General features: G+C 42.4%; 1 protein-coding gene across 2 annotated transcripts in view; it reads right to left on the bottom strand.

Annotated features, from left to right (window-relative positions):
- Nucleotides 1–14454, bottom strand: part of PTPN11 (protein tyrosine phosphatase non-receptor type 11) — an 85220-nt gene that overhangs the window by 6754 nt on the left and 64012 nt on the right. The window contains exons 11-14 of one of the 2 annotated variants that reach the window (XM_014858639.3): nt 13937–14103; nt 12979–13046; nt 12317–12468; nt 417–529 (exon numbers count right to left, since the gene is read on the bottom strand). In XM_014858639.3, the coding sequence (XP_014714125.1) occupies nt 417–529; nt 12317–12468; nt 12979–13046; nt 13937–14103 (500 nt within the window). The remainder of the gene's footprint in view (nt 1–416; nt 530–12316; nt 12469–12978; nt 13047–13936; nt 14104–14454) is intronic. The other variant, XM_014858640.3, reaches the window with a different exon arrangement.

Below are 14454 nucleotides of genomic sequence, written 5' to 3'. Positions count from 1 at the left end.
AGTGGTGTGTAGGTCTGTGCCCAGGATCCAAACCTGCGAACCACAGGCCAGCAAAGCCGAGCATACAAACTTAACCACTATGCCACCGGGCCAGACCCAACAGAGTCTTAACACATCAAAGGGGTGTTACCTACCTCTGCAACAACTCCCATCCCATCAAAAGAACAATTCGATTCTTCTTAGAGAACCACCATTTGACATACTTATAATCCCACATAATCCCAGCTGGTGGAGCACTCAGCCTTCAGTTTAGGTAAATTAAAATTGAGTTTAGAGAGCCACTGAGACACTTACTAACCGGTTGGGCAACAATAATGTACATCAATGAAAGGTGTGCACTGCAAAAACTTGTTGTTTTTTAAGCTTTTCTATAGGACTATATTCAGGTAAAAGGAATTTCGTTCATTACTACTTACTCTGCACAGGACGGTGTTGGGGTACAAGGCGGGAGGGGACTCTGATCTCCACTTGTCTGGTCCGTTAGGGAATACTTAATATTTGTATATTCATGCCCTTTCCGCTTGCTTTTCTGAAAGGTGAAGATTGCATATATGAGGAGCTGTGACTTTTTAAAGGACTAAAGCAGCAAAAAAAAGCATTTCATGAAAAAAAAAAAAGAAACAAAGAGACAGACGGACTGGACCTGAATAATGACATGTTGACCAAATGTTAGCGAATTCAGCTCCTCAACGTAAATACCCCACACGGATGAAAGGTGCTTCTGAACCACACACTTCGACAGCACAGAGAGGCATGCCTTCAAGACCACCGGATTAAACCAAGCGAACCCACTTCTGAGCTAAGAGAGAATTCACACTTTCTTTGTCACATTAGCATCTAATCATCTCATAGTTCACTTGCAACACATTTAATGATTTTCAGGTGAACAGCTGGGAAAGGAGGTCCAGAAATAAACTCACTCCAAGTAAAAACGGCACACGGGTACAAAAGATGGCAGCAGTCTTCTCAGAAAGAATAACACACTTGATCATATCTTCCCTGCCGCCACCCGCACCCCAGAAAAGACCCCAGCACCTTTAAAACTTTATGTTTGGCTCTAAGGATACTCTGAAAAAAAAGTGGCAAAGAAAACCAGTAGAATACAATCACATCTCAGACGCAGAGTGAACTCCAGTTGGTAGGACTCCTAGTTACATGATTCATCGCTTTTTACTCCTAAATTCACAACTAATTCTGAAAATCTAATCCATCAGGTTATCAACATTATACAATGTCGGCTTCATTATAGGATTATTCAAGAAACAGCACATATTAGAAAGGGTATCCATATCAAGTACTGATGCAGACGTGGGGAAATTTCTCTCACTGCTGCTCAGAAAGCGGTGCCATCACTTTGGTGCACAATTAGTCAGGACTGGCAGAACTAACTACTTAGTATCTAGTAATAATGAAAAAGCATACACCCTACCACCTTGAACATTTACTTCTTGAGAAATGCATGCACATAAGCCTAAAAGAGCCATATAAGGATGTCCAGTGACATGCTCTTCTTAATAATGTCCACCAAGAGAACACATGCATGTGACATATTCATATCATGAAATAATGCCACAGAGAAGAGAAATGATAAAAAGTGTGTGTGTGTGTGTGTGTGTGTGAAAACAGATTTCATAAACAATTTTAAGTGGAAAAACACAAATTGCAGAACAATAAAACAGTATGATACCATCTGGCTTAACATTCTAAACATATCATAATGTTACATATTGTGTATAGATATCTGCATTTGTATTTTAAACTATAAAGAGACTGCAAGGCTAGCGATTGTCTTGGGGTTCCAAGGGTGGAGAAGGAGGGGGGCACCTGGGGGTGAGGATCAAAGGGAACCACAGCTGGACCTGTTACATTTGATTACTTTTCTAAGAGAAAAAAGACTTGAAAGAAATGTGACAAAATGAAACAGTCAATTACAGGTGTGGTACTGTATCTTTTAAATTTTTAAAAAATACAATGTAAAGCATAAAAGAAATTTAAATCCACCAATGAAGGTTTTTTTTTCCTTTCCTTATTCAAAGCTCACCAAAAACAACAGCTAATAAAAAGTGGAAAATCTTGGGGCTTGGGGTCTACGCAAAAGGGACAAAGAGGCACATATGTCTGGTGAGGGATAAAAATTAGACTACTGGGGGTGAGCACGATGAAGTGTATTCAGGAACTGATAAACAATAATGTACACCCAAAATTAAACTTTTTTTATTTAAAAAAAAAAATGTGAGAGATCAAGACTATTCAGACTAAGATGGCTTAGGATTCAAATTCAAATTAGAAAAATCCTGCAAGCCCAAGCATCAGTCTCTGGTCTCTGAGCATCACCCTCCTGATGCGCCTCGGGGAGCCCTAGAGGAGCCGGCCTCAGGGCTCCTCAGGCCAGGCCCACGCACTGGCCAGTGCACAACCAAGATGAGCCGTCTTACCTGTGGAACATTTACTGTCTTATCCAATATCATTTCTAACAAGATGAGCCCGACACATACTCAGTGATATGTGTATGTTGATGGGCTGCCTGGTAACTGGACACAAATGATAAATGCTCCTAATAAATGACTGCAATGATCATTATTATTTAACATAATAAAAAAAAGTGGAAAATCTTATTATACATAAAACAAGGGAACGCTACCACTCCCATCTACTGTGAGAGCTGGACCAAAATAAGAAGGAAGCTAAGACTGACACATATCCACTCAGACTGCAGTGGGAAAAAGTAACCCCTGAACGTCCCTGTCACAGAAGAGAAAGGCCTGGCAGCATGGGTGAGCCACAGCAGACCCAGGAGAAGGGGGAAAGCCTGGAGAGGGCAGTTCAGCCCAGCGGAGAGGCCCACCTTCTGCAGGACCCTTTCTGCCGTCCACTGGCCCCCTCTCAGCCGTGGCAGACTGGAGGTGAGGCAGGAGTAGCAGGGAGCATTATCAACGCTCTGACCACACAGGGTCTGCCAGGAGTCACAAGGACCCCTTGAACACCAAAACAGGAATGTGCTCCTGGGGCACAGGTGATAAGGCATCTGAGACGACAAACCCAAATCAAAGCTGTGGACCTCCTCAGCCACCTCGCCTCCCCTCACTATCGACCCATTCAATAATGGAAGGGCCAGCACAGGCCTCTATGAAGACGGGGACACGGGAAGGTACCAAAAGGAGAGAGAGCGCAACAAGCAAAAGGCAGACGGAAAACACATCACAAAAGAAACTAAACAAAGAAAGAGGAGGAGATAAGGACAAATAGTCCACATGAATATCCTAGACATGAGTTTTCTCAAGAAAGAGCTCAAGTAAGATATTACGAGACAAGAGAGAAGATGAAAAACAAGCTGGCAAAGCCCAGGAAAGAAATAGAAGAAAGAGCAATATTAGAAATTCAAATCAATTAAAGACAGCAAAAATAAAATAACTGAAAACACAGAAAGGGAAATTGCAGACAGGTTAGAGGAAAACATACTACAAAAATCCATTAATAAAATACACAAATGGAGAAAGCAAATAGGAGATTTGATAAACATAGCAGAATTCCTGAAGACAGGAACAAATAGAACGGAAAAAATATTCTAAGACCTAGTACAAGAAAATATCCCTGAAATTTAAAACGAAAAAAAATTGGAATCTGCGTTTTAAAAGGGCACATAACATAGGAAAAAAACTCACAATCAATCTCCCAGACATTAACAATAAAAAAAGATCTCCAGGCAGAAAACATCAGTCACATATAAGAGGAGATAACTGAACTGACTTCAGACTTCAACACAGCCATGTAATTCTGAAAAATCCTGTGGGGAAAAAAGACGACCCAAGAATCTTATACCCTGCTAAGTTATCCTTTAGACACAAAAGCAATGTTCAGACGTTTTCAAGCATGCAGAAACTTAGAATACAATATCTGTTTTTTAAACCACTAGATAATGAAATCTAGCCAACAGAGACAAATCAAAATCAAAATAAAGAATTCAGAGAAATAGAAACCATGATAAAAGGACCAAGACAATGATTTAAATGCAGCACTAACACTAAATTACTGTAGCAATTGTAGATATAAATGCTATAAATCATGTCAAAAATCAGGAGGTAAAAGAAAAATGTGCTAATTCTGTTTCACAGATGAAGTTAGATATCAATTATTATAACAATAAAAACAGTTAACATTTTCTAAGCAATCACTTTGTGCCAGGCACTATCTGAACCTAGCATCTCATTTTAATCCTCATAACCTTTTGAAATAGATACTATTATTAACCTTATTTTAGAGATGAGGAAGTGTGCAATTTCTGCATCATGTCATTAAAACAGAGGTTGACAAACTAATGACCTGTGTAACAAATTCTATCCAAGGCCTTTGTTTGGTTTGGGGTCTTTTGTTTTGTTTTGTTTTGTTTTTTTGGTGAGAAAGATTGGCCCTGAGCTAATATCCGTTGCCAATTTTCCTCTTTTTGCTTGAAGAAGATTGTCCCTGAGCTAACCACTGTGGCAATCTTCCTCTATTGTGTATGTAGAATGCCACCACACCATGGCTTGATGAGCAGTGTGTAGGTCCATACCCGGGATCTGAACCTGCAAACCCCGGGCCACCAAAGTGGAGCACACACACTTAACCACTATGTGCCACCAGGCCAGCCCCCGCCCAAGGACTTTTTATAAGGCTTGTGAGACAAGAATAGTTATCTATCTTACAAATTTAACAGTTTTTAAAGGGTTGTTAAAAAAAAAAGGGAAAAAAGGAATATGCGACAGATACCTTATGTGACCTGCAAAGCCTAAAAGACTCACTATCTGACCCTTTCCGGAAAAAGTGTGACTCCCACATTAACAGGCAGCTGTCCGCCCTCCACTTCCCCATGCCGTCTGCACCCATGCGCAAAAGGAAACATCCTAAGGGACGGGAGAACGACTGGAAAGAATGCACCTGGACACCCGGACGACCCCACGGGGCTGAGCTGTCCTGCACCCCCAGGTCCCCAAACTGCCTGCCAACGCCGACTTCTCTGCAAAGAGGAACAAGCTTCTATATCTTGGTTAGGCCACTATTATTTAGCCTCTGTTAAGGCAGCCACATCAATTTATTAACCCATAAAGCAGTTGTTACAGAACCTATCGTCTAGGGAAGAAGTTGCAAACATAAATCCAAGGAGAGAATGTTTTGTTTAGTCTCTATAGTATTTTCATTTTTTGAACAACCACTTTTAAAAATCTAAAGGCTTTGTGAATAATGACCTCTGAATAGCAGCCACAGATTTTTAGTACTGAAATACTGACTTATTTAAGAAACAACTTTTAAAAAGATACAATATAACAAAAATACTAAATGGAAGAATTGGCAGAGAACATTACTTACTTTAAAACTCATTCTAAAGTTTTTAAACCCTAACTCCTTTTTTAAAATAAATATTAAAAATAAATAAAAGCTGAAGTATAAACTTGCTTTCTACTCAACATTTTTTTTTAAATTGTGGTAAAACAACATACAGCATGAGGTACAGCCTGTTAAAATTTGAAGTATACAGGACAATACTGTTAATTACATGCTATTGTTGAATAGATCTCTAGAACTTTTCATCTTGTATGACTGAAACTATACCCACTGAACACCAACTCTCCATTTCTCCCTCCCTAATAAATACTTTCTTGAAAAGGAAAATCAGTATTTCTACATAAAATGATTACAAAAGAATTTTCTAATGAGGAATAATTAATACAAATGGAACAGGAATTATTTCAATGAGTCAAAGTAGCTCAAGGATAAGCATGCAAATGCTGCAGCTTATTAGCTTATTCGGGAAGAACAAGAAATAAAACTGATTCACAAATCAGCTAAGTTTGTTTCTCAGCACTGCGACAGCCCGGGCTGTCTTACAGATCAAAAGACTTCTCAAGGGATGGGGGCCATTTTGTTTTGTTCTGTTGTCAGGGTGTAGAGGAAAATTTGTTTCAGAGGCCTGAAAAGCGATCTGAAATTGATCTATCCTCCACCCGAATTCAATGACATAACATAGTTACTAAGCCTTTTGCAATGTTTATAATAAATCTTACGGCCTTTCCAACTGACACATAGCCAAGGTTGAGAGGAGGGACCAACCACGAGGCTCTCAAGTCATCTAGTATTAAATATCCTTCCAAGTGAAGTAACTCCAGTTACATTCTTAAGCCTTAAATTACGAAAGAGCCCAAAATCCAACAGCAGAAGAGAGGGTAAGATGAAAACGCTCTCGTCTAGGTTATGGAGCAACAAGATTAGTTGTCCAGTGTGCTCTGGGTTCAAATGTCAGGATTACAAACACCTTGACTCCTTGCACATGTAATCACGAAATCTCACTGGCACTCCTTCTCTCCGTGCTCACTATCAGCCTCGCTCACCCTGTCTGAACCATCATCCGTGTCACCTACACTGGTCCCCCTGCAGCTGCTCAAGCCAGGAGCTCACCCATTCTTCCCCCTCAAGCCCGGACCCTCTTTTTATGTTCCTCTCCTGCTTCAAAATCCTCAGTGCTTTCCCCTGTCCCTTAATATGTCCTGCAAGCCCCGTCCCCTCAAAATCTGGTCTCTGCTTACTTTCCCAATCCCATCCATCACCCACCACGCTCCCCGCCTCCAATACTGACTTATTTCCATTTCAGGAACATGACTACTTGCATTCCCAGTGTCCAGCACAGTTCCTGGCACATAGCACAACCTACTTTAATTAATGCAGGAATGAATAAACAAATGAAAACATGTGAAAAAGCCTTTTTATTGAACCAAGGAGATTAAGAAAGATACATGAAGAATCACAAGTCTAGAGAAGGAAACAAAATAGGGGCTTGGCTTCAGGTTAACTCAAACTTTCCATCCAGTGAAACTTAAATTCCATGAGGCAACAGCCACGTCTATCTTGTTCTTATCTCCTCAGCATTTAATCAGTGTCTGGAACACAAAAGGCACCCAGATAGTTCTTAAAGGAATACTACTAAACAAAGTGATTAATAAAATGAATGCTAAGTGCCACGGCAGGCCCATTTAAGTCTTGCTGGCTACAACTTAAATTCAGCCTGCAGAAACACAGCCTCTTATGCTTCCATTATGGCTCAGGTGTGATTACAGCATTTTTAAAGGTAACTTCTGTCCTACAGCAGGATTCACTCAGAGAGAACAGTGCCCAAGTCCCTACACTGCAGCTTAAAGGACGCTTCTCATGGGATGTGGAATTACTTCCTTCAATGAAGAGTTCTCTACTCGGTAAATTCGATTCTAACAGGGGTACTGCTTAGCAGTTCTGGAACTACTTTACACGCATGCCAGGGCTGCGCAAATGAGTATACACACTGCAGCTCCTGGGAGCCAGGCTTCCCCCAGGGAGAGAAGCTGCAAATAAGCAAAGGGAAGGTTGGGATGAACGTGCAGTCCTGAATGAGAACTGGAGCCATCAGTATGAACGCAGGGTTAGCTTAATCTGCATACAAATAGACACAGAAGCAATTACAGTAGTATGTGTATACATGGAGTCATGTACAGACGTATACTTCCTAGCTCTGTCTGCTGAGACCACCTAGAAGCAGTGACACCCAGCAGCAATGAGCACACCCAACACCCAGAACTTGGTTTCTAAATACCCGTCTTTAGGGGCCAGCCCCATGGCCTGGCCGAGTGGTTAAGTCTGCGTGCTCTGCTTTGGTGGCCCAGGGTTTCGTCAGTTCGGATCCTGGGCGCAGACTTAGCACTGCTCATCGGGCCATGCTGACGCGGCGTCCACACAGCACAACCAGAGGGCCCTACAGCTAGAATATACAACTGTGTACTGAGGGGCTTTGGGGAGAAGAAAAAAATGAATAAATAAATAAATACCAGTCTTTAATAAACAGAACCAGGGCTCCATAGAAAAATGGCTGATTCTAGGGCTGGCACAGGGAAAATATAAGATGAACCTCGAGCACCTTATAGTGCCAGAAAGTCAGGAAGTGCACAGAAACAAAAGCACGGGGACAAGTCAAAGGGACACAGGAGCCAACCGGAAAAAGCTCCCAATGGCCAAGGCTGCAACAATTTGAGCAACAAAATAAATAGCATAGTCTGGACTATAACTCAAAGCACAAAATAAATATACATGAGTCCACACTGATATAAAGAAATAATTGGATAAAGAAATAAACAGAGAGAAGGGACAAGTCCTCCTTACAAAAGAATTCTAAATGAGTTACATAAATACCACCCGATCCAGGAGACGGAGGTTAACGCCCCTTCCCTTGGGTACGGTCTGCACTAAATGACCTGCTTCCAAAGAACAGAGTAAGAAAAGGGAAAAAGAATCATTACACAGTGAGGGACAGCTGGCCGACACCACCTAAACCAAGTGATGAAGGCTAACATCACCAGGCCATGTTGTCATCAGGGACTCTCAAGCGATGAGAAGGACACTTCACGATTCACCTCTGGGTACTCTTCCCAAAACCCGTTACCCCAGTCTAATCATGAGAAATCATCAGACAAACCCAAATCGAGGAGCATTCTACAAGCTGTCAGACTAGTACTGTTCAAAAGTGTCAAGGTCAGGAAAAACAAGAATACAAAACCAGCACAGATCAGAGGAGACACGGGACTAAACTCAACGTGGGATCCTGGTCTGGATCCTAGGAGAGAAAAAGGCTGTTAGTGGAAAAACTGGGGAAATCCAAACTCTAGAGCTTAGTTAATAGCAATGCATTGGTGTTAGCTTTTTAGTTTTGATAATTTAAGCAACAAAATAAATACTAGTGATGGATTATAACCCATTCTGACTGAAATAACTCTTCAGTTAAACAAACAAGGGATAAGGGAAAGCTCCTCCTTAGAGTGGGCTTCCAACTAATAAGTGGAAAGAAAGGATGGAAACAGAAAATCACCATTGGGCAAATTATCACTAATAATTTTTCCAGGCAAGAATCGTGAACGACAGTATAACGAGTCGACAAAAAGTATGATGAAAAACTGGTTATTTATAGAGTCTCAAGTCTCTACCTACAAGATATTAATTAAAAAGGGAAAAACAGTAACTTTAAAGTGGAGAAATCTGACAAACAACACCTTAATCAAGCGACCAAAGTTAACACCGCCAGTAATGAAATCAACCAACAGAGGACGCTCCTGATGTGACGTAAGGAGGACACAAGGCCACTTCCGTGATAGCCCTGTCCAAAATACACGACCTCACCTAACCAAGAGAAAACCCCAGACAAATCCAAATTGAGGGGCATTCTACCAAATAACTGGCCAGAACTCTTAAAAAATGTCAAGGTCGTGAGAAACTGTTCTAGATTAAAGGAGCCTAAAGACACACGACAACTAAATGCACCACGGGACCCCGGACCGCTTAAAGGCTATCAGAGGAGGACGAACTGGCAAACTCGAATATGATCTGTAGATTGGAAAATAGTATTACACCAATGTTAATTTCTTGATTTTGATAATTTTACTATAGTTATGTAAGAGAATGTCCCTATTTCTAGGAAATACACATCAGAGTATTTAGACACAAAGGGGCATAAATGTTTGCAACTCACAGACATTTCATTAAAAAAAATTACAGATCTATATGTGGGGAGAGAGAGAGAGAATATGAATAAATGATAAAGTAAGTGTGTTAAAATGTTAACAGGCAGGGGCCAGCCCGGTGGCACAGCGGTTAAGTTCACACGTTCTGCTTCGGTGGCTGGGGTTTGCCAGTTCGGATCCCAGGTGCAGACATGGCCACTGCTTGTCAAACCATGCTGTAGAAGGCGTCCCACATATAAAGTAGAGGAAGATGGGCACGGATGTTAGCTCAGAGCCAGTCTTCCTCAGCAAAAAGAGGAGGATTGGCAGCAGATGTTAGCTCAGGGCTAATCTTTCTCAAAATAAAATAAAATAAAATAAATAAAAGTCTTTCACTTACTTAAAAAAAAATGTTAACAGTCAGGAAAGCTGGGTAAAGTGAATTCTATATACTGTTTTTTGCAAAAAAAAAATTTTAATACTGTAAATGGAAGTTAACAAAGAAATCTACTTCCAAGTAAATGGCAGAATGTGAGAAGAACCATTTATAAAAAACTTGAGATTTTCTCTGTCTTGCTTCCTTTGCATTTTCCCCTAGATGCCCATGTCTGTTTTTGCCTCTCCTCTGTCCCAGCACTGTCTGGATTTCTCCACGCCCTTCCCCACTGTTCTCCACCCATGACTATCATTTTCTTTTTTTCATTTATCCCTCCAGCAAATTCTTTCACCCCCGAAAGTCCTTAACTCTTCATAATTTTGGCAATAACTACATTTCAAAATAACCAATTGTCCCGAATGAGTTTTGTTCTTTTACTTAATTTAAAAATCAGGTGGGTTTAATGTTCTGTTTTGTTTTGTTTCCCTCCCCAAAGCCCCAGCACACAGCTATATATCCCAGTTGTAAGCCCTTCTGATTCTTCTGCGTGAGCCACCCCGGCAGCGCGGCTACTGACAGAGGAGTGGTGTGGTTCTGCACCCGGGAACCGAACCCAGGCCGCCAAAGCAGAGTGTGCCGAACTTTAACCACTAGGCAATCAGGGCTAGCTCGGGTTTAACGTTTTTAAGTCTGCCACTTAGAACTTCTACTAAACAAAAGTACTTTTAACTTTACCACGAAATCAGGTAGCAAGTTCCTATACTGAATCAAACAGTACAATGCAGAAAACTACTTATTACAGGATCCCATTTTTAAAAATGAATAATCTAAGCCTAGACATTTTTTTTAAATACAAAGGCTGATATACTAAATAGTAGTTAATGTGCTTAGGACAGTGTTGGTACATATTGGCACCCAAAAAGTATTGACTGACTGAGTGAATGAATGAATGCATGCATGCAAGCACTCTTAGGGTGGGACTACCAGGGAAATTCAGTTTCTATGTTCTATATATTATAATACTTAAATTATTAAAGAACATGTTTCATTTTTGTCCACCACCCCTCACCGACCAAAAAAAAGGCAGCAATAAAGATTTTTTTAAACTGTTCCTAAATCCAAATTGTAACTCCAGATTTAGGGTTAGAGAGACCTATATGGTAATGAGAAAATCTGAAGTGCTATAAAAACTGGTAAGAGAAGTCCATAAATTCTCTAAAACAAGAATAAAAATCAAAGCTTCTGAATGAAATAAAGAGAGCTTTTTCTCCAGCTTTTCTGATCAGAACTATATTACGTGCTTCAAGATATTCCTGAATATTTTCCAATTTATACCAACTGTGCTGCATTCTCTTCGTAGTTATTAGGAGTCCCACTCTTTGGGCAAATTTATGCTTTAACTATTCCTGGCCCAAATCAAGTCTAACTGGAAGACAAATACAAAATAGCCTATAGTGACCATCTAAATATTTCATAGCACTTACAGTAACCAAAGTCAGATTTAAGGCACTAAAGTTCACAGCCAGTAACTTGTTAGTTCTTTGACCTCACATTTCACAGACATGCGCGCGTTTCACACACATATACAGGCACTGTTTCTGAAGACGTTTTTGCACAACGAAACAACCTAGTGTGTGCACTAGAGAACCTACTAAACTAATTAACAAGTGTCTTACTTTGGCTCACCAAGCTTTGATAACACGGCTGCTGTTCCGCTAGGTAAGAAATCTTTCAATCAGGGGGCAGGTCCCACTTTGAGAAGAGCTTAGCTCCCATTTTGAGAAGCTGAGTTCTCTGGAAGGCAGTCAACAGGGGAAAGCAGGCAAATATCTCTGATGTTTAGACGCCACCCCGTCTGCAGCACAGCAATGGGGCTAGGGTGGGGGTGGGGAGGGAGCTAAGCAGAGCTCCCCAAAAGAGCAGTCGCCTCCTTTCCCTGGTCTCAGCACACTCCTAATTAACTCCGCTTTGTGTCTGTTATGAATAGCTTCAAATGGAAAGGCTCCAACTCCACGTTCTTCTTCATTATGCACGGCTTATTAAAATTGAAATTTCACTGTTTCCAACTCGACCAAATTGGTGGTTCAAAGCGCTGTGGTGGTTCATTTAAGAGACGGAATCAAGATAAATATGGCCTGGATTAAAACTGGAACAGGCTGGAAACTTCAAGGCTTTGAGTTCTAAGCTTGCCACGTGAGCCTGGGAAAATCCTAACCCTTCCAGGCGGCAGTTCCCCGATCTATCAGGACAGACAACAGCATGGTGCCCCACTCTTCTGAAAAACCAGGGTTGTGAAGTAGGGAGAGTTTCCAGAGAAGCCCTTCCTGGTTGTTTCCATTCCCAAACAAGGACAGTCGCCTATGGGAGCCTGTCTTCCTGCTCACAAGGAGAGTGCATTCAAGCTGCTTAGAAAAACAACGAAAATCCGCACGCCAGCCCTGCAGACTCGTACCTGCTCTTCTTCAATCCTGCGCTGTAGTGTTTCGATATAATGCTGGACGGCCATGTAGATGAATCGGTACTGTGCTTCTGTCTGGACCATCCCTGACCTCTGAGACCGCACCATCTGAATGGTTTTGGGAACGTCAATGTCGCAGTCAACACCTACAAAGCAAGCACCACAAAGCATCAGGGGAAACTGGAGGGCCGGAGTGAAGTGGTTTAATGCACCACGTTTAGCAGACTCAGACAAAGCAAATTTAGTCTTCAGGGTTCTAACCGAACATGTTTCAAGGGCTACAGCACACGCCGTCTGATCACTACCAATGGTCAGAGATGACATGAGAAAGTGCTGGAGATGAGGATTCCCTCCCTTTCCAGCAGCACCACCCCATACCGCCAGTAAGGATCAGGTGGCTGGCTAGAGACCACCACTGCATACTCAACAGAAGACCACAGCGGTGGGATCCACAGCGCCTAGGCTTCCTTCGATGCCAAAAGCTCCGATAGCATCACTTCTGTTCTCTGGCGAACATACCGAAGTTGAAGCCTTTGGCCCAGATTTTTGTGAACATTTTTTAACATTCAAATTCTTCCCCGGGCTATTTTCACTAGCACTTTCCTTCCATAAACTAAAAACAGGAACTGTAGCTTCTTGCCCTCCAGATGACCTACCTTTCTCTCTGATGATGTCAATAAGGATATCTATCACAATGAACGTCCCTGTCCGGCCAATTCCAGCACTGCGGGCAGGACAGAAAGCAAGCACAACGGGGTCATTCATGAGGATTTAAACTCAAAACCAAGCTATTGATATTAACAGAAACAACATCTGCTCTTGGGAATAGTTGTAGGATCGTCTATTTATATTTGAAAACAGATCAGCAAAGAGCACAGGGCTTTGGACTCAGCCCATCCTGTGATGGGAGCCCAGCTTCTCCAGGACAGCGTGCCCAAAGCAGCTGCCTTCGCCTCTCTGATCCCAGTTTCCTCATCTGTGAAATGGGGATAACAGTGCATACCTCACAGGATTGCTGTGAGGATCAAATGTGCATCGTGTATGAAAAACACTGAGCTCAGAGGCTGGCACAGAGTAAGTGCTCAGTAAACGGCAGCTTTTAAAAAACCGAACAAATGGTATACAAATGAGATTTAGGAAAGCAACTTTTCCCAAGTATAACCATGAAGCCCAAAGCTTGGGCACGAGCAGCCTGCAAACTGTGGTGTGGAGGCCACGGGCATGGCTTCCAGAGGGCTAGATGGGAAACAGTCTGAATCTTTTGAAGCAAACAAGTGTATCGTCAGGGAAAAAAAATGTATCTTATTTCCATGGTAGAAGAGAACAGAATCACAAAGAGATAAATCCTAGATTACTAAACTAAAAAGAAAACCAAGCAAAAGTGACTAAGGACTCCTTGAGAATGAGGACCGTGGTCACCACCCGTGGCCAGCCACCCCCAGTACCTGGCTGTCCTGGAAGGTCTAGGAGAAACATACTTTGGGGCTAAAGTGTCCCTTAATGCAGTTTATCAGGCCTCAAATAGAGATGCAATTTTTCCCACAGTTAAAGAGCTGGGGTGGGTAGTTAAAACAAGCCCCGAGTGCTCGTAGATGGGGACGGGGGGCTGGTCACCTGCAGTGAACCACCACAGGCCCAGCGTCCATGATGCTCTCCTGCTTATGGTGGACCTCCTCCAGGAAGTCCAGCACGCCCCCGGGGTCACTGGGCACTCCATGGTCTGGCCAGGTCCGAAAGTGGTATTGCCAGACCGTTCTCTCCGTATTCCCCTGGAGTAGAGCCAAGAAAAACCAGAAAAGAATTAAATAAATCAAGGGGTTGAGGAACTGCCCAGTTCCCATCTTTCCCAGACCCCACGTGAGCCGATGGGGCTGGCCGGCACAGAACCTCCTCCCGCCCCATTTACAGGTCTTCTTCTGAGTCTCTCAGCTCTCTTCTGCTTTTGCGTCTGGCTGAGCAAGCCGGGAGGCAGCTCTTGCCTCTGTTAGAAGAATGAAGATGTCTGGCTTCTTCAGGAAACAGCAGCCTGAATCACCTCTCTGAAGCAGCAGCAGCAGGCAATGTCCCTGCTCCTCCTCATCCATGAGTAGCTCAACTCAGGAGGCGACTGGGGCCTCTGGGACTCGGGGCGC

Source organism: Equus asinus, chromosome 8 (assembly GCF_041296235.1).
Source record: "Equus asinus isolate D_3611 breed Donkey chromosome 8, EquAss-T2T_v2, whole genome shotgun sequence".
In the NCBI taxonomy this organism is placed as follows: Eukaryota; Metazoa; Chordata; class Mammalia; order Perissodactyla; family Equidae; genus Equus; species Equus asinus.
Note: the sequence above shows the minus strand (reverse complement) of the source record. Positions and strands in the feature narration are given on the sequence as shown.